The sequence below is a fragment of the Phyllobates terribilis genome, unplaced genomic scaffold, assembly GCF_046119375.1.
Source record: "Phyllobates terribilis strain yellow unplaced genomic scaffold, ASM4611937v1 Scaffold_9__5_contigs__length_417890890, whole genome shotgun sequence".
NCBI classification, from domain to species: Eukaryota; Metazoa; Chordata; class Amphibia; order Anura; family Dendrobatidae; genus Phyllobates; species Phyllobates terribilis.
Window position 1 is genome coordinate 228,423,794 of NW_027362769.1, and position 20,856 is coordinate 228,444,649.

The following is a 20,856-nucleotide window of genomic DNA, read 5'->3' on the forward strand; positions in this document are numbered from 1 at the left end:
TTCACAGAAGTTTATAATATTGAGCTGTAAAAATAAAATTTTCAAATTTTTCCAACAAAAACGTTTTTCATCCCTTAATTTTGCATTATCATAAGGGTAATAGGAAAAATTGCACCATGAAATTTGTTGTGCAATTTCTCCTGAACACGCTGATACCCCATATGTGGAGGCAAACCACTGCTTGGGCGCACGGCAGGGTTTGGAAGGGAAGGAGCGCCATTTGACTTTTTGAATGTAAAATTTGTTTGAATAATTAGCGGATGCCATGTTGCATTTGGGGAGCCCCTGATGTGCCTAAACAGTGGAAACCCTCCACAAGTGACACTATTTTGGAAACTAGACCCCTTAGGGAACTTATCTAGATGTGTGGTGAGCACCTTGCACCCCCAGCCGCTTCAATAAAATGTTCACATTTTTCCCACAAAAAATGTTTTTCATTCCCTAATTTTGCATTATCATAAGGGTAACAGGATAAATTGCACCATGAAATTTGTTGTGCAATTTCTCCTGAGTACGCCGATACCCCATATGTGGGGGAAAACCACTGCTTTGGTGTACGGCAGGGTTCGGAAGAGAAAGCAGCGCTATGTTGGCTGGGATAGGTTGCAGACACCATGTCACATTTGAAGAGTCGCTGACATGCCGAAACAGCAGAAACCCCCACAAGTGACCCCATTTGGTAAACTACACCTCTCAAGGAATTCATCTAGGGAAGTAGTGAGTATTTTTTAATTTTTAAATTTATACCATTGGGCAGTGAAAAAAGCATAATTATATTTTTACCACAAAAAAATGTTTTACCCTCAGATTTTACATTTTCAAACAGGGCAATGGGTAAAAATGGTGCCGAAATGTGTCACACAATTTCTTCTAAAAGTGTCAGTACCCCATATGTGGCTGTATCGTACCGCTCAGACATACGGCGAGATCTGGGGTGGATGGAGTGCTATTTGACAATTGGAGAACAAATTATTGTAGAATAGGCATTTGGATTTGGGAGCACAAAATTTTCTTAATTTCTTTTGGGGGGCAAGGGCCATTTCGCTTTTCCAGAGCCTTTCTGCTACCAGTAACTTGGAAGTCCCTTATATTTTTAACAGATGACGGACCTGAGTGGGGACTAGCTTTTTTTGAGGACTGAGTTGAAGCTTTTATTGGGAACATTTTACGTAACATTTATCCGGCGCTCTAGGCTGAGCACTTACATCGGGGTTTCCATCTAAATTTCCAAGTGATGTAATTCAGATGAAACCCCTGCGGGATCCATTCACTGTAATGAGGCAGCAGAGTTACTCTGGACTCCGTCTGGCCTCTGTTTAGCGGTGTCCTTTTTTTCAGAAGTGCACAAAACTGTGGCCAACTGCACTTTTATGCACTCCTAAAACAAATGACACCGTGGGATCCCAGGCCAGACGGCATCCACAGTGCCTATATCTGCCTCATTACAGGGAATCTTCCGTTATGGGTTCCGGCTGAATCACATATTTCAGAGATTTACACGGAAACTCTGGTGTAAGTGCTCAGCGCAGAGCGCAGGATAAATGTAAGGCTCTGCGCCTTACTGCGATCTTTGGGAGACATAATAAACTAATCAGTAGCAGGTGAAGAATTGGTTTTATTTATTTTTTACGCCGTTCCTAGTGTGATATAACTGATTAGATTACTTTATTCTTCGGGTCGGTGCGATTACAGAGATACCATATTTATATCGGGTTTTTATGACTGGCAGCTGTCACACACTAAAAGACGCTTTTTTTTGCAAAATCTAGTTTTTGCATCGCCATATTTTGAGAGCTATAATTTTTCCAGATTTTGGCCGACAGAGTCATGTGACGGCTTGTTTTTTGCGGGACGAGTTGACATTTTTATTAGTATCATTTTTGGGTATGTGACATTTTTTGATCGCTTTCTATTCCGTTTTTTGGGAGCTAAAATTAACAAAAACCAACAATTCAGGAATTGTTTTTTGAGGGTTTTTTTTATGCCGTTCTTCGTGTGGTAAAAGTGATCAGGCAGCATTATTCTTTGGGTCAGTACGTTTACAGCGATTCTACACTTACTGTATATTTTTTTATGTTTTGGCGCTTTTACACAATAAAACCATTTTATAGAAAAAATATTTTTTTTTGCATTGCTTTATTCTGAGAGGTATAACTTTTTTATTTTTCGGCTGATTAAGCTGTATGGTGGCTTGTTTTTTGCGGAACAAGATGACGTTTTCAGCGGTACCATTTTTATTTCCATTTTGCTTTTTGATCGCATTTTTTTCCACTTTTTGTTTGAGATATGAGGAAAAAGCATAGTTTTTTGCTCCGTTTTTTATTTATTTTTATTACGGTGTACACAGAAGGAGTTAATTAGTGTGACAGTTTTATAGCTCGGGTTGTTTCGGATGCGATGATACCAAATATGTGTACTTTTTTTATTTTTGCATAAATATACGGATTTATCGGTTTAATATTTTATTTATTTATTTTTATTTATTTTGTAATTTTTTTTAACAGTTTAAAAACATTTTTTTTTACTTTTTTTTACATTTTTACTTAGTCCCTGTATAGGACATTAATTTTTATTTTTCTGATCACTGATCTCATGTAATGTAATAGACATGTATTACATTACATGAGATCTTCCCTGACTGTTTCACAGTCAGTCTCCTGCCTGGCTTCAGCTGCAGGCTGAGCCAGGCAGGACACCATATATGGCAGATCTGGAGGCGGTCATGTGACCTCCAGCTGCCATAGCGACGTCAGGTCCTGGAAGGTATAAGGCGGCCGTCGGAGAGGTAAGTGGACCACCCCCTCTCCTCCTGCTGTCTTCTATATGCCGCGATCACTAAAGATCGCGGCATATAGAAGACAGCAAAGGGTTAACATCACTGGGACCTGATCCAATCAGGTCCCGATGATGTTCCCTGTCAGAGCTATCGCTCTGCACCGCTCCCGCAGCGCTTGCAAGACCCTGGGGGTCCTGAGCGCTGCGGGACCACCCACCGTTTTTAAACGTCCGCGCTGCACAGAGCCCAGGCAGCGCGGACGTTTATCTACAGTGGGCGGTCGGGAAGCGGTTACACCTGGTAGCCAGTAAAAAAAAGAATCTAAGACATTTCTATTTTTGCAAGTCAAAAGCTTTTTTCTTTTTTTCAAGCGTCCTAAATTTCAGTAAAGGAAAAAATCTTATATAAGATGTATTTGGGGAATATTCAAAGAAATATTAAGATATTAAATTTAATAGTTTACAATGCGCATTGATAATTAGGATACAATAATTTGGGGTTAGATATATATATGTATGTATTCACACCTTGTATGTGGAATGTATAGGTTGAACAAATCTGTGAATGTCAGAGTGAAATGACAGATGAAGTAAATGAGCAGTTGCTAAGTGTGACTGCGTGTGACAGAGGCCTCATGCATGTTTGGAAAAAAAAATGTTATGTGAAATAACAAAATACATTTAATGCTGAGAAAATTATGATACATAATTAAGTATTATCTACATAATATATACTGTATTTTTCAGACTATATGACGCACCGGACCATAAGATGCACCTAGGTTTTAGAGGAGGAAAATAGAAAAAACAATGTAAGCAAAAAATGGGGTCACGATGCACTGTTAAGGTGGAAAGGGTCTGCTGCTGACACTGGTATAGGGGTAATGTCCCCCAATTCTGATAATATCCCTCATCCTGGTAGATATGTTCCCCCTTCCTTTTATACGTGGCCCCCATCCCCATCCTGGTATGCATGGCACCCCTCCATCCTGATATGCATGGCACCATTCATCCTTATCCTGGTATGCATGGCACCCCTCATCCCTATACTGGTATGAATGGCACCCCTCATCCCTATCCTAGTATGCATGGCACCCCTCATCCCTATCCTAGTATGCATGGCACCCCTCATCCCTATCCTGGTATGCATGGCACCCCTCATCCCTATCCTGGTATGCATGGCACCCCTCATCCTGGTATGCATGGCACCCCTCATCCCTATCCTGGTATGCATGGCACCCCTCATCCTGGTATGCATGCTCCCCTCATCCTGGTATGCATGGCACCCCTCCATCCTGATATGCATGGCACCCCTCATCCCTATCCTGGTATGCATGGCACCCACCCTCCTTATCCTGATATGCTTGGCACCCCTCATCCTTATCATGATATGCATGGCCCCCTCATCCTTATACTGTATGTGTGATCCCCCTCATCCTTATACTGATATGTATGAGCCCCCTCATCCTTATCCTGGTATGTATGCCCCCCTCATCCTTAACCTGGAATGTATGGCCCCCTCATCCTTAACCTGGAATGTATGGCCCCTCATCCTTAACCTGGTATGTATGGCCCCCTCATCCTTATCCTGGTATGTATGGCTCCCTCATCCTTATACTGGTATGCATAGTCCCCCTAATACACATCACGCTGCACATAAAAAAACAAACACTCCTACTCACCTCTCTTCTCTCTCCTCCAGCGCTGCGTCCTGTCTGCCCGCACTGATCTCTCCATGTGAGCCGCGCATGGCGTCACTGCCATGCGCGGTTCACAAGGAGAGATCAGCTGGCGGAAGTCACTGCTCCCCACGCCGGGACTGTGTGCACGGGGAGCAGTGACTTCATGCTCCTTCATAGCCGGGAGTGGAGAGGGGGTGAATATTCATGCTCTTTAATAGCTGGCACACGCGATCGCCCGGCAGCAGCAGGAGCCGCGCTGCTGATACACTATGTGACGCTATTAAGGAGCATGAATATTCAGTGCTCCCCATGCCTATGGGCGTGGGGAGCAGTGAATATTCATTTTATTTAGCAGTGGGGACAGTGTAGGCTGCAGCGGGCAGCTGCTGCCTCATGTGCCCCACTCCTAAGCCGCAACAGCTCCCCCAACACAGTATATACACTGCTCAAAAAAATAAAGGGAACACTTAAACAACAGAATATAACTCCAAGTACATCAAACTTCTGTGAAATCAAACTGTCCACTGATTGACAATCAATTTCACATGCTGTTGTGCAAATGGAATAGACAATAGATGGAAATTATTGGCAATTATCAAGACACACTCAATAAAGGAGTGTTTCTGCAGGTGGGGACCACAGAACATATCTCAGTACCAATGCTTTCTGGCTGATGTTTTGGCCACTTTTGAATGTTGGCTGCTCAGGAAGTGCAGCTCATCCAGGATGGCACATCAATGCGAGCTGTGGCAAGAAGGTTTGCTGTGTCTGTCAGTGTAGTGTCCAGAGGCTGGAGGTGCTACCAGGAGAAAGGCCAGTACACCAGTAGACGTGGAGGGGGCCATAGGAGGGCAACAACCCAGCAGCAGGACCGCTACCTCTGCCTTTGTGCAAGGAGGAACAGGAGCAGCACTGCCAGAGCCCTGCAAAATGACCTCCAGCAGGCCACAAATGTGCATGTGTCTGCACAAACGGTTATAAACCGACTCCATGAGGGTGATATGAGGGCCCGACGTCCACAGATGGGGGTTGTGCTCACAGCCCAACACCCTGCAGGATGCTTGGCATTTGCCACAGAACACCAGGATTGGCAAAGTCACCACTGGCGCCCTGTGCTCTTCACAGATGAAAGCAGGTTCACACTGAGCACATGTGACAAATGTGACAGAGTCTGGAGACGCCGGGGAGAGCAATCTGCTGCCTGCAACATCCTTCATCATGACCGGTTTGGCAGTGGGTCAGTAATGGGGTGGGGTGGCATTTCTTTGGAGGGCCGCACAGCCCTCCATGTGCTCGCCAGAGGTAGCCTGACTGCCATTAGGTACCGAGGTGAGATCCTCAGACCCCTTGTGAGACCATATGCAGGTGCGGTAGGCCCTGGGTTCCTCCTAATGCAGGACAATGCCAGACCTCATGTGGCTGGAGTGTGTCAGCAGTTCCTGCAAGATGAAGGCATTGAAGATGTGGACTGGCCCGCCTGTTCCCCAGACCTGAATCCGATTGAGCACATCTGGGACATCATGTCTCGCTCCATCCAGCAGCGTCACGTTGCATCCCGAGACCACTCTTTACACTACTAATCTGTCTCCTTGATCTGCACAAACACAAATCTACGGCTTGTAGGTGTAAAACTGTCAAAGCATTTGCCGGCATTTGCGGAGCTCGGCACCTGGGAGAGGATCGTGAGCACAGTTATACATATAATAAAGCATGATCCATAGTTGATTATTACAGCAGGCAGTGTCAGACTATGTGAGCTGGATGTCGGGTGCAGAACATAGCTCACATTTATACGAGCAATTCACAGTAATTGTTTAATAGATAACTTATAATGAAATTTCATTGGGCCAATTCAGGTGCATAATTTACAGCCATAACGCAAAAAATAAGGGACTGGGTTAGGCATCTCAATTAATTATATAATTTTTCCACCTTACTACGGACCAGGTCTGGGTCTGGGCTGACAACCTCTCTGGGTGCAGCAGCCTGTAGACTTAGACTGTAGATTCCAGACTTAGACTGTAACTGGACTCCTTACAGACTTCAGACTTACTCCAGACTGTAGACCAGACTGAACTGCCTAACTCCACCTTCCCTATTTATATCCCTAACGGGCTCCCTCTTGTGGTCTGAGGTGGAAGGTGGAGGTGTGTGTATGCTGTGAGGGCCTCTTGTGGAGGAATCCGTCCATGCACCCCTCTAGGATCTGTGGCACCAATGCGCAGCAGGGCGCCACACATGCACCATATGCCTGGATGCTGGAGAGGTATCAGCAGGGTTTTTTTACATATGAAGGTGTCAGCAGGCTTGTTCTGGCCTCCTGACACAGAGATTGATGCTACCAGCAGTGCTATTGTCCGTGGTTCCATTCAGGCGCAGCAGAAACCGGAAGTCTACATGCACTGTAGCAATATCAGTCTGATGACGTGGCTGTCCCGTCGTTCTTAATAGGGCAGACCACATCATCAGACTAATCTAGTGGATTTACAAACCATGCACGCAGACTTCTTGGTCCCCCTGTGCACACATGGCATAACGGAGAAGCGTGCTGCAGGTGGCATTCAGCTCTGTCTCAGCAGGCCAGCACAAGCCTGCTTACAGCTCCATACGTAAAAAAAAACTGCTGATAGATCCCCTTTAAGTAGCAGTTCCTCAAAGATCAAGAAAATTAATAAATATTTATCACCATGGTGTTCACATTAGATGTGCATTCGGACTCATTACCAGTTCTAATCAGTCAGAATCAGGCTGGTAAAATTGTTCTTTTAGCACATTATGAGGTGTACCCTGATTCCTAAGAATCATAGATAATATAACAAACCGCGTAGCTCATTTTTGGTTTGCTGGTTGTGCGCCACACGGCTGATTTAAAGAGTACTTGCACTTTTTTTTTGAGCAAGCATGTTCCCGCTGGCTCAATAAAAAAAAACAACTGTGTTCCGAGCGCCGCTCCCAGGTCTTGCCGGGCACCTATACAGCCGCTGTGTTCAGTTCCCTGAACTAAGTGCATCTTGTCGACTTCGCTCTATGCCAAGTTGACAAATTGCTCTGCAGGGCGCATGCGAGAGCGCCAGGAGTGACGGTGAGGCGACAGGGGTCAGTAACATGGGCTGGATGGGGCGGCAGTTGCCAGCTGTACAAGCGCTGGGCGGGGGCTGAGCTTTCTGGTGGAGGGGCAGTGACGGCCAAACGCGGGGGTGTGACTGCTGGGCTGGGGGTGTGACAGCTGGGTGTGAGGCAGCTACATAGTGAGGTGGTGCTGATGTGCGGCTCAGCGCTGCATTATTATGTTGCAGCCCACCGATTTTGCCAGCGGGGATAGCCTCTGGCTGCGGCCTAGGTCACATGGGCATATTTCACAAGTGTATTTTTAAGCCACTGCTTGTTTTGCCTAATAAATACGCAATCACTTCTGGGTGAAATATGCATATATTTGGAATGCACTCCTGGTTTTGGCTAACAAATGCCTGCGTGAAATATGCCCATGTGAAAGGCCTAGCCTACGCTTGCGTTGGACATGCGTCATGACACTTGTGCAATGCTCTTCACAAGCTAAAAAAAATAATAAACGCTTGCCCGATGCGCCAAAAAAAAAACAAAACATGTTGGCGTCTCCATAGACTTTAATGTATTTTGTATCCTGGGACTTGTGGTTCCACGAGCCCTCCGCAAGTTATTCCCTATCCACAGAATGGGAAATAACCTGCAGAGACCTGAGGAGTGTTGTGGTACTCACCTACTCCCCACTTCTGTCTGCTCCTTTTCTTTGGTCCCAGCGCTGCAGGGAATCCCTGAGGGTTTCATACTTTTATATACTGTCCATGAATTTACTAGGATTTTGTAACCTGGGTCCCAAGCAAAGTGAAACAAGGAAGTAAGGACTGGAAAATTACATGAATACAAGACAGTACAATTTTGACCTGAAGTAAATTTATGTTCTCTTTCCATTTATACTGTGAATGTCACGTGGATAAAGTTTATATTGTGTACTACAACTCATTTTGGAAATACTCCTTTTATAGGTATTTTGCTTTAAAGGATCCAAATGGTAAACAGTATCTACTGACATTCAGAAAAGAGGTACAGCAATAAAAGCAATTGTAGTTTACTGTCAAATGATACAGTATTTTTATGCTTTCATATTTAACCCCTTCCTGACATCAGCTGTGTATATGACGCGCCCCTGGGCCTGTGTCGCGCAGCGTTGCGCACGCGGGAGCTTACCCGAAGCCGGATCTGTTGAGGGTTGTAGTCTCGTGGCGGTGATCCGGTCCGTGCCCAGGGAGTCAGACTAAGTGGCGCTGTATCAGCGGTAGATGTTGGACGACTACGCCACCCGTTGAGTACAGCTAAGGAGCTGCTGCTGCAGGGCAGACCACTGAGGCCGGTGGTAGGATTGTGCAGCGTGATAGTATAACCCCCAACGGGAGGGGTATGGCCTCAGGGCAGCCGACGTGGATGATGGGGGTAGCAGGAACCACTCGGAGACGGTACGGTGTAGTTCAGGGTCTTTACTGGTGACAAAGATAGACCCTCCCGGAGTACTGGCTAGCGATTGGGGCCTGGTCAGTCCTTGAGCAGATGGGATCTCCCCTGGCCAGGCGGAGTTGTAGGCCTCCCAAACTAACGATACTCTTCTGGCTACCTTGCTAGAGGCGGGTATAAGTAGCCCACGTCCCTGAGTGTACCGTGTGGTGCTCACCCGTATGGCCGGTGACTCGGGGCCTTCTAGTAGCTTTCGCTCCACGACGGCGGTGCTGGTCCCACGCGTGTGACCGTGCCTTCGAGTTTCTGGGCCAGAGGACCTGCAATCCCCTGCCGGTCGGTTTCTGCTGCTGGATAGGAGTTAATCCCCACAGCCTCGGACTCCGGGTCCGGTGATAACTTCTCAGTCAGGGCGAGCTCTGCAGCTGCCAGCCCCTGACTCCTTGTAGCACTGCTCCCACAGAGCTCCTGTTGTTTCTTCCTATGCTGCTTCTCTTCTCTACTTCTTCTCTACTCACTAACCCTGCCTCAGCCCTAGGTTTATATAGGGGAAGTTCTTCCCCTCCCAGGACTGGGCAGGAGGTGTGGCATGCATAGGATCCCTGACCAAGAGACCTCCCACCTGCTCTCAGACGTAATATCTCTATCACTGTGGCAACCAGACCCCTGGGGTGTCACACTCCCCCCTAGTGAAATTTAGTACTCCGGGACTAAACATATTTTTAGAAAAACATAACAAGGTATAAACAATAATAATACAATAAGAAAAACACATAAAGATGGTTACGGCGTGTCCGCAACCGGGTGCAGTTTTGAAGAAAACAAAGGTGTCCATTTCACCAAAACAGGGAGACGTAACCAGGTAGGGGTCTGTCCTGCCCCGAGTCCTTATCAGTCTTTTAGTCCATCCTGGGTTACGCTCCAACTAATTGTACAAGGATTCCCGGTAAATCCACCAAGGACTCCTAAAAATAACTAGAAACACATAATTATTTACAAGCAACAAGAAAAACAGGTAACCACAAATAAAACAATTTATACATTTCAAATCCTCCAACGTGCGGGTAACTGGCCTCTAGTGGCCCTAGTGGACCTACGGAGCTGACTGTCTAGCCCTGAACTACAGGGTGTAGGAGCTGTCAAGGGTAAACTGGGCAGCTGTCTACCGGCTCTTTGGCTCACTAGGGGTACGGCAGGCTCACTATAAGCAGAGGGTTGATCCTCCTGTTCTGCTTGTGTGGAGTCTTCTGCCTCCTGGACCGGCTGTTCTTCCAGCTCTACCAGTTGCTCCGTAGGTGCTTGGGATGCTGGTTGGAGGAAGGTGAGTACGGGTACCACAACTGCACCATTGACTTGAGTCCAAGACCGAGGGAAGTCTCCGAGCACAGTACTAACCATGTCTTCCCTTTCCTCTACGGGTCGAGGGTCTTCTTGTTCCTCTTCAGGGTTCCGTAGCTGTTCGGGACACTTCTTCAGGTGATCCCGGGATACAATGGTTGTGGTTTCCCCTCCGTCTTTACTGATGGTACAGACCTTTGGGTTGTCGTGGCTTGAGGGCAGTACGATGTACGGGTCCTTCTCCCACTGGTCGTCCAACTTGTGGAGCCGCCTTTTCCTCTTCAAGACCTGCTCTCCGGGTACCAGGGGAACAGCGGGAGCATACTGGTTGTAAGTTTTCTCTTGTCTTTCCCTAGCTTGACAGAGACTTCGCTCCACGCTCTCCTGTACTTTCCGGTACTGCTGCTGCCTCTCTGTGTCCCAATCTGCTTCTGGTGAAGTGTCCTCGGGTGTCAGGACTCCCATCTCCAGGTCAACAGGTAGCTTACCAGGCCTTGCCCTCATCAGGTAAGCCGGGGTACAGTTGGTGGAACCTACCGGGATGTGGTTGTATAGGTCCACCAGATCGGGCAGCTTCTCAGGCCACAGACTGCGTTCTTCCAGGGGCAACGTTTTCAGAAGATCCATTAACACCTGGTTCATTTTCTCACAAAGTCCATTAGTTTGCGGATGATAGGGTGTCGTCCTTATCTTCCGGCAGCCATACAGATTGCAGAATTCCTGGAAGACCTCCGCTTCAAAGGCAGGTCCCTGGTCCGTCAGCACTTGGTCCGGGTACCCGTGTGGACGGCAGAAGTGCTGCTGGAAGGCTCTAGCTGCTGTTCGAGCTGTTAAGTCCTTGACGGGGACGACAACCAAGAACCGGGAGTAGTGATCCACGATGGTTAGTGCGTAAACGTAGCCACTTCTGCTTGGGGTCAGTTTTACATGATCCAAGGCTACCAGTTCCAACGGCTGCCGGGTGACGATGGACTGCAGGGGAGTCTTCTGGCTGGCACGGTCCTTCCTTCTTAGGTTGCACGGGCCACAGTCTCTGCACCACCTCTCGATGGTTCCCCTCATGCCTACCCAGTGGAACCGCCCGCGCAGCAGGAACTCCAGCTTCTTCCATCCGAAGTGTCCAGCCCCGTCGTGGTATGCCTCCATCACCATGGCTGCGTCTCTCCGTGGCACCACTACTTGCCAGATTAGTTCATGCGTCCGGGAGTTAACCATTCTGCGGCACAACTTCCCCTTGTAAAGGAACAGTCGACTCTTCTCAGCCCACAGTTGCTTGGCTTCCTCCGGAGCGTCTGGGTCAAGGCGAGCCTCTGGCCGAGTCAGCATCTCCTTCACCAGTCGGACGGCAGGGTCACTGTCTTGCGTTTCCTCCCAGTTGTAGTGAGGCAAGGGGTTAAACGTAGCGGCTTGCTTACTCCTTACCCGATGGGAATACTGGATAGTCCCATGACGGTGGAACGCGGGGAGTTCAACTTCTTCCAGTCCCTCTGGATCTTCTCCTACGTCCGGTAGGTTTGGCATCCTGGACAGGGCGTCCGCGTTGGTATTGGAGCGTCCTGCCCGGTGTTTGATTGTGAATTCGTAGTTGGACAGACGGGCCATCCATCTCTGCTCTAGGGCACCGAGTCTTGCCGTGTCCAGGTGTGTCAACGGGTTGTTATCCGTGTACACGGTGAACCGGGAAGAAGCGAGGTAGTGCTTAAAGCGTTCGGTGACTGCCCACACCACTGCCAGGAACTCTAGCTTAAATGAGCTGTAATTCTCAGGGTTTCTCTCGGTGGGTCGCAGTTTTCGGCTGGCGTAAGCGATTACTCGTTCTTTCCCCTGCTGGATCTGGGACAGCACGGCTCCTAGCCCGATGTTACTTGCGTCGGTGTAGAGGATAAAGGACTGGCTGTAATCAGGGTACGCCAGGATTTCATCCCCCGTGAGGGCCATCTTCAGCTGGCGGAAGGACTCTTCTTCTAACTTCTCCCATCTGAAGGGTGGCTTCTGGTTCTTGGCCTTCCGGGACTGGCCTATCAGGAGGTCCTGCATAGGAGCTGCCTTTTTGGTGAAACCGGGGATGAATCTGCGGTAATAGCCTACCAACCCGAGGAACTGCCGCACTTCCTTTACACTGGAGGGACTTGGCCATTCCTTAATTGCGGTGATCTTATCAGGGTCGGGAGCCACTCCATCAGCGCTCACCACGTGTCCCAGGTACTGCACCTTTGGTTTCAGGAGGTGACACTTGGAGGGTTTCACCTTTAGGCCGTAGCTTGCCAGAGCTTCGAAAACACTTCCGCCAGGTGTTTCAGGTGGTCCTCATACGTCTTGGAATATACGATGACATCGTCCAGGTACAACAAGACCGTCTCGAAGTTTCTGTGGCCCAGACAGCACTCCATTAATCGTTGGAAGGTTCCTGGTGCGTTGCAGAGTCCGAACGGCATGCAGGTAAACTCGCTAAGTCCCATCGGGGTGGTGAATGCGGTCTTCTCCCGGTCCGCCTCTGCTACAGGAACTTGCCAGTACCCACTAGTGAGATCCAAGGTAGAGAAGAAGTTAGCAGATCTTAAAGCAGCCAAAGACTCCTCTATCCTTGGTAAGGGGTACGCATCCTTGTGTGTGATACGGTTGATTTTCCGGTAATCTACACACATCCTCATGGTGTTGTCTTTCTTTTTGACTAAGACTAGTGGAGCTGCCCAGGGGCTACAGCTATCCCTGATCACCCCAGCCTCCTTCATGTCTCTAAGCATCCCCTTGGCGTGTTGGTAGTGTGCAGGGGGTACGGGTCGATACCTCTCTTTTATGGGAGGATGGTCTCCCGTGGGGATGTGGTGTTCTACCCCCTTGACTCGCCCGAAGTCTAACGGGTGTTTACTAAACACTCTCTCGTACTCTTGAACCACCCGATAGACTCCCTGTTTCTGGTGTGAGGGAGTGGAGTCAGTACCCAAATGTAGTTGCTGACACCAGTCCTCCATTGTTTTCTTAGAGCCGTTACCTTCCTCCAAGGAAGATGGAGGCAAGGGTTCTACGGACTGTATGGAATCTTGATTGATGGTATACAATTTGGCTAGCGTGGCATACCGGGGCAGGTACACTTCCCTCTTCCCGATATTTATTATGCGAACGGGCACCCTCCCATGGCGTACATTGACCACCCCCCGTGCTGTCAAAATGGTGGGCCTACTGTCTGAGTAAACTGGTTCTACCATTGCCTGGTAATCTCTACCTCTCAGACCAATAGCTGCCCGGCACCAAATCATCATTTCACTTTTCGGGGGCATGGCAATAGGGAAAGGGTCACACATTCGCACGCTACCAATCTCACCACCGGAGAGTTCTAGCTGTTGCCGTCGCATCAGTGCCCGGATCTCTTTCTGGAGCACTCGCTGCTGGCCGGAGCTGGCGTTCTTGGCAACCTGCTGTAAAAGGAAAATCACCTCTGCAAGACAATTTTCAATTACATTAGTTCCTAGAGTTATCTTTGGGTGACTCTCGTGTTTGTCAATGTCTACAATGATCAGTCCCTGTGCTGCCAATTCGACTCTACCGATTTTAATGGTCACCTCTTTAAATCCAATCTGTGGCACGGGCTGACCATTGCTGGCGATGATACTCAAGTCGTCGTCAGGGTAGCGGGTGATATCCGAGTCATTCCACTACTGCTTGAAGAGCACGTACGGGATGGTGGTGACCTGTGACCCGGTGTCCAGTAGGGCACTCATAGGAATACCATCCAGTACCACGGGTAAGACTGGACGTCCTCCCACATATTTGTCGCGCCAGTTCGATGGGCCTGGTGATCTTTTTCCTGGGGGTTGGCCCTCTACCCCAGGTTGTGCCAGTTTAAAGGACAGTACCTTGCCATATGTCCGGGTTGATTGCAGCGGCGGCAGATGGGTCGTCCGTCCTCGTTGTATCGGTCGCTGGGTCTTCCTCTGGCCGGTGGGGACCTCCTTGGTCGACGCCACGGGATGTCCTCCGGTCCGGATGCCAGCTGGATCTTCCCTGGAGTGGAAACCTGTAAAGACTGCACAGTTCGGGTTAGCGCAGCAACGCTTTTAGCTAGCTCTTGGACCTGATGGTGCAGGTCTGGAGCCGGGTCATTGTTCAAAGCCTGCGCATCAGCTCCCACAGGCCCTGCCGACAAGGGCGCCGCCTCCTGGTGGTAAGTGGTAGTGGGGCGTCTGTGGGTCACAACGCCACCTGGTGCCGGTTCTCGAAGCACCCGGATGGCTCTGTCCTTGAACTGTGCAAATCCCAGATGAGGGTCCTGTAAGGCCATTGCCCGCAACTGGGTTCGGTGGGCATTGCAATATAAACCCTCTATAAATTGTTCAGTCAACAGCCTATCCTCGTCTCCCACGCCGTCAGGGTCGGTCTGCTTAATGGCTCTCAGGGCCTCTTGTAGGTTCAGGGCATAGTCCCTTATACTCTCATGTGCCCGCTGTTTGCACCCGTAGAATCTAAGCTTGATCTCGGCTGAGGTGCGGGTATCAAAGGTGTCCCTCAGCCGGGTTAGTATCCCTGCGACAGTCCTCCCCCCAGGTGGCCAGGACTTTACCTCCCTTTGGGCTGCCCCGGTTAATTGGGCCACCAGGATGCTCACTTTTTGCTCCTCTGTGAGGGGGTACACCTGGAAGAGGCTATCCAGCTTTTCTCTAAAGTCATGCAGGGTATGTGACTCCCCTGAGTACTGGGGTAGCCAGGCTGCCCCCGGGATATAGGGCATGGTGAAAGGCATGACCGCAACAGCGGTGGCGCTGGCGGGGGTTGAAGCGGTGAAGCTCTCCTCCGTATCCGACATCCTTCTCCCCCCTAGTGGACCGTGGCCTACCTTGCGATGATCCTCTTCCGTAGGCCGCGGCTCCGCAGTGGATCGTCAGGGTTGAGGACCTTCCGTCGCGCTCCTGTGTCGTCGGCGTCTGCTGGGCTCCTTCCAGGACCTTACGCAACGTCCGGACTTGAGGCGGGGCTTCAGTTCTCGCGCGCTTTCGGAGTCCACGCCCCTCTTCTTCCCGCGCGGCATCCTCAAGATGGCGTCCAATGGCGGGAAAACTCCACGTGTGGCGGGAAGAAGGCTGAAGATGGCGCCGGATGGCGGGAAAACTCCACCGATGGCGGGAAGGAAGCGGAAGATGGCGCCGGATGGCGGGAATCTTCACCACAGGTAAGTTTGAACAGTCTTTTTCAGGCACGCAGTACCCGGTGGTTGCGGGCACGAGATCCTGCCGACTACGCCAAAAGTTGACGCGCCCCTGGGCCTGTGTCGCGCAGCGTTGCGCACGCGGGAGCTTACCCGGAGCCGGATCTGTTGAGGGTTGTAGTCTCGTGGCGGTGATCCGGTCCGTGCCCAGGGAGTCAGACTAAGTGGCGCTGTATCAGCGGTAGATGTTGGACGACTACGCCACCCGTTGAGTACAGCTAAGGAGCTGCTGCTGCAGGGCAGACCGCTGAGGCCGGTGGTAGGATTGTGCAGCGTGATAGTATAACCCCCAACGGGAGGGGTATGGCCTCAGGGCAGCCGACGTGGATGATGGGGGTAGCAGGAACCACTCGGAGACGGTACGGTGTAGTTCAGGGTCTTTACTGGTGACAAAGATAGACCCTCCCGGAGTACTGGCTAGCGATTGGGGCCTGGTCAGTCCTTGAGCAGATGGGATCTCCCCTGGCCAGGCGGAGTTGTAGGCCTCCCAAACTAACGATACTCTTCTGGCTACCTTGCTAGAGGCGGGTATAAGTAGCCCACGTCCCTGAGTGTACCGTGTGGTGCTCACCCGTATGGCCGGTGACTCGGGGCCTTCTAGTAGCTTTCGCTCCACGACGGCGGTGCTGGTCCCACGCGTGTGACCGTGCCTTCGGGTTTCTGGGCCAGAGGACCTGCAATCCCCTGCCGGTCGGTTTCTGCTGCTGGATAGGAGTTAATCCCCACAGCCTCGGACTCCGGGTCCGGTGATAACTTCTCAGTCAGGGCGAGCTCTGCAGCTGCCAGCCCCTGACTCCTTGTAGCACTGCTCCCACAGAGCTCCTGTTGTTTCTTCCTATGCTGCTTCTCTTCTCTACTTCTTCTCTACTCACTAACCCTGCCTCAGCCCTAGGTTTATATAGGGGAAGTTCTTCCCCTCCCAGGACTGGGCAGGAGGTGTGGCATGCATAGGATCCCTGACCAAGAGACCTCCCACCTGCTCTCAGACGTAATATCTCTATCACTGTGGCAACCAGACCCCTGGGGTGTCACATATATACACACATCTTTTGTCTGGTGTCAGTATATGCTGTGTACATGCATGGTGCGTGTCTACTGTGAAAGCTGACACACCTGCAAACGGCTATGACCAGAGAAAACCGATTGTGGCTGTTTAACATACTGTGAATACTGAAAGTGCCATTTAAATGGTCTTGCAGAACCACATACACCCGCAATTAAATTCATGGCCGTCCATGAAACTCACATGGCAGCCGGAGGTCTTGTTAAAGAGGAAGTATAGGTTCAACTTACCTGCCGGATTCGGACACACGGCGGCACGATTATCACATCAGGATTAGCTTCTCCAGGTCCCCGACGGCTCCTTCACCCTTTTCTTGGCCTGGTTAAGTCCTGACACAGCGCTCCATGCACCAGCAAAAAAAGTCGGAGCGCTGAGCGGGACCATTTGTCCTTTTTGCTACTGTCAAACACAAATTCAAATCCAATAGACTTAAAGGGGTAGGACCAACTTCAAGATCCCCCCCCTCATTATACAGAACACAGCAGCATACTACTTTTTGTAATATGTTTCCTATGTCCCTGTGGCCGCTGGGGGGGCTGAAGCAGGACACCCCTGGAGCGATGCTATTTGCATCACCCAGGGATATGTCCTGTAGTTCTATAACTGGGCTGGCCAGACATGAGCACTAGCGCATACTCTGGCCAGCATTCCTGGCTATAGCTCGCTACAGCGCATGTGTGCCATGACCCCGAGCGTTTATGGGAGTTGTAGTCTCCCATGAGCTTGGGTACACAGTCGCGTTCCCCCTAGCGGTGGTCATCCATCCACCGCGTTCAACGGGAGCGCGCGCCGGGACTTTTGTGGGTCGCGCTGCGGTGGCGGGAGCTGGCACCACAGTGCGACCCGCATCATTAGGCTGCTGGGACGACTGGGCAGCCCTCCCCAGAAGTCCCAATAGTTGGGCCAAACCCTTTAAACGAACTGTTACCATTTGATCAACACAACATGCATAGCATTTTGAATGTGCAAAATAACTTATGACAGACAATGTTTTACTATGTCTCTTTAGTTCTCATCTGAAAAAAGATGTTTGTTTAACATTATATTTCATTTTTTTCCAGGTATGGCAATACATGACTGGGCCACACAAACATATAAAAGTTATACAATATCTTGGAGATCATTCTGTAAATTTTCCATCCCCTCATGGAAATTCAAAATTGAACCGTTTTTTCATACCGTCCACTCCATCGCTTTTAATAAAATGTAGACAACATTACTCCAGTGCTCCAAAAAACACATACTCAAAATTGCATAGTGAGGCATCTGCAGGAGGAGATGATGGAAGAGCAGCAGTAAATCGCCCAAGAAATCTAAAACAAGTACAGAATGTTCACTATTCAGAAATTATCAGACGCAAAACTGGTAAAGATGAAATTTTTAGTACAATACAGCTGGCAGAACAAACAGATTTTGTAAGACATGTCACAATATATCCAGATCTTGTGGTGGTCAAAAGAGTTAATGGATTTTGGAAAAGAGTTAATAAAAAGTGCCTTACAAGACATCGAAATAGAACAAATGTTTGCCTATGACACCACCTTTAACCTTGGTGATTTCTACATGTCAACTTTTGTCATGAGAAATACAATGTTGGAGAAAAATCCAATATTTCCTGTAGCTTTTATGGTTCATGAAAGGAAGTTTCAAAAATACCATGAACTCTTCATTGGAGAACTTGTTAATCAGTTAAATCTAAAAGACATCAAAACTATTCCATTTGTGACTGATCGTGAAAAAGGAATTCTTAATGCTGTGAAGAAAGTGGCACAATCTATTTCACTTGTGTTATGTGAAAATCACATTTTGAGAGATATTGAATATTGGGTGAAGTCTGCTAGAGGAAAAAACGATGACATAAAGGTATTGAAGGATCATGTAGAACAGCTTAAAGATTCTGAAAGTGAAGAAGAATGGAGGAACAAATATGAAGAGTTCAAAATACTGTGGTCGCACTCGTTCGCTGAATATTTTGAACATAATTTGCATGAACACATATTCAAATTTGCAAGCAGGTTCTATACTAAGAAGTTTGCAGCATTTCAAGATAAAGGGTCAACAAATAATGTAAGTGAAAGCATGAACAAAATATTGAAAAACGCAACAGATTGGAAAGAATTGTCTTTGGACTGCCTTCTATTGTGCTTACTCCATTTACAATTGTTTTATGTTTATGAGTTCCAAAGGGCTTACTATAGTCTAGGAATGTATCACTTGAAAGCAACATTCAAGAAATTGCAGAAAGTCCCCAATGAGTACACACAATTCCCATTATATATACCAGTTGAGAAAATTTTTGAGAAGGTGAAATCAGAAAATTCCACAATTGTTCCCAGCCTTAAAAAAGAATCCACTAACAGAATGACACAGACAGCTATTGCAAACTTATGCATTGAGAACAATTTAGTTTCTTTAAATGGGCAACTACAGGTGTTTGTTGTTAAGAGTCCATTTAAAAATGATGTCCATTCAGTGTGCTTGTCAAGAAAACCTCAATGTTCCTGTAATAGCTCTGGACTGTTTCCATTTAATTGCAGTCCAAAAGGCATGTGGAATTTTTATCCCAGATAATTTCACTTATAATCTTTCCACTTTGAGGAAACGACAACGTCGGAAAGAGGGAAAATCAGGACGTAAAAAGGCAAGAAAGAGAGATTATGACTATGAAACAGAGGCTGCACCAGATTCCGAGATGGCAACTCAGCCAAACTCATCACAGCCAAATCTTAACCAAAAAAACCTAGAGGAGAATGTAGCAAATGAATCTCATGCAATCTTGATACCTACAGTCATGCAGTTAATAGAGAATACTCAAGACCAGTCTGCCAGTTCACACAAACTAATTGATAACCAACGAGTTTCACCGTTTTCCTGTGAAAGTCTTGTAATGCAGGTGCCGGAATGCAACGCACAGAGACACAAGGCGAGAACAGTCAGAGATGTTTGTAAACAGTTTTATACAACAGGTATACTGAAACAAGGGATTAGCAACAAGGGTAATGAACAGTGGTTTGAAATATCAGAAAAATATGAAATTCTCAAAGTAAGGCGCAGTCTCTTAAAATAAGGCGCAGTCTCGTAAAGTAAGGTGATGCCCTCAAGCATGAGAGACACCACACAAGTTCTTTAACCGTGAATTTGGCCCTAGCGGGGGTCACCGGTTATTCCCGCTAGGCCGTGAGTCTCTTTCCGGATGAATTCAATTAAATCACATTGTGCTACTTTAGCCCCAACCGTTCCCCTCCCAACCTGAGTACTTAAACCCAATTGTCCCCAGTACCGTGGGTGAGCAGTGGAAGTGACAGCCCTGCTCACGTATGCAGCTCCTCTCTGCTTGGCCGTTGGAGGCAGTCTCTCGAGCCTTGGATAGGGGGGTCCAGGCCTCGTCTGTCGGCGGCTGACGTCGGGTTATGCGAACTCACTCAGCAGCGCGATCAGGTTCCTAGTATCCTCAGCAGGCACAGCACTCGAGTCACAACTGTGAGGGATCCGGAGCTCTTTTACCGGTGCCCGGCTGGAGCACCTCTCAGGCCTCTGGATTTGGCCTGTCACAGGACGTAGGGAGCACGTCTGCTCCTCTCTGCTGCTTGGCGCCAAAGACCCCTCAGGTTTGGCGCGCTGGCCTCTTATCTCTCTGAGCTCCTCCCTGGAAGTCACCTGATCGGGTCCAGCGTCTGAATCTGCCCTCCCTGCAACTTCCCTTATATATTTTGGTTCCGCTTGACTGCCTCTGGCCAGTAGATGGCAGTCTCGCTCCATCCTTGAAACATCATGTTGAAGTTCTTTTACAAGCTCTCTTGCTCGTTCTACAGTCTCACGCTTACAGAATTAACTGATGAGAATATTGAACTACAATCTCCAAAGTATGAAAGCACACCAAGAAAGTCTGTTAGCTTTATAGATAGAAAGCCTTGGGATGAACCAGTAGACCTAATTGACAGTCTGACACTATGTCTAAAACCAAAGGCCTGGCTTGAAGGAGAAGTAATAGACAGTGCCATAATACAGTTGGTTAAGGAATCTGGAATTTCCAGTGGTTGTTTGGCTGTTCCTCCACATTTTTTCAATGCTGTTAGTAATGGAGGTCACGCATCCTTTTTATGATTTGCTGATTCCTTAGCACTTTTAAACTATGACATTTTGCTATTTCCAATAAACAGTGACCTCACTTTATACGGACGAGGTTTCCACTGGTTTTTGGCTTTAGCAGACCTAAAATCTAAAACAGTGACATTAATGGACTCTATGATCTCCGAATACAACATACACTGTGCTGTTCTCAAAAAAATTCTCTATGGCATCCACTCTCTATG

General features: G+C 48.4%; 1 protein-coding gene across 2 annotated transcripts in view; it reads left to right on the top strand.

The window, feature by feature from the left end:
• The window catches only part of LOC141160938 (uncharacterized), a 265,431-nt gene extending 245,959 nt beyond the window's left edge, over nt 1–19,472 (top strand). For both annotated transcript variants that reach the window (XM_073645733.1, XM_073645734.1), the window contains one exon: nt 17,605–19,472. In XM_073645733.1, coding sequence (XP_073501834.1) covers nt 17,966–19,114 — 1,149 coding nt within the window. In that variant the 5' untranslated portion in view covers nt 17,605–17,965 and the 3' untranslated portion in view covers nt 19,115–19,472. The remainder of the gene's footprint in view (nt 1–17,604) is intronic.
• The last annotated feature ends 1,384 nt before the right edge of the window (nt 19,473–20,856 follow it).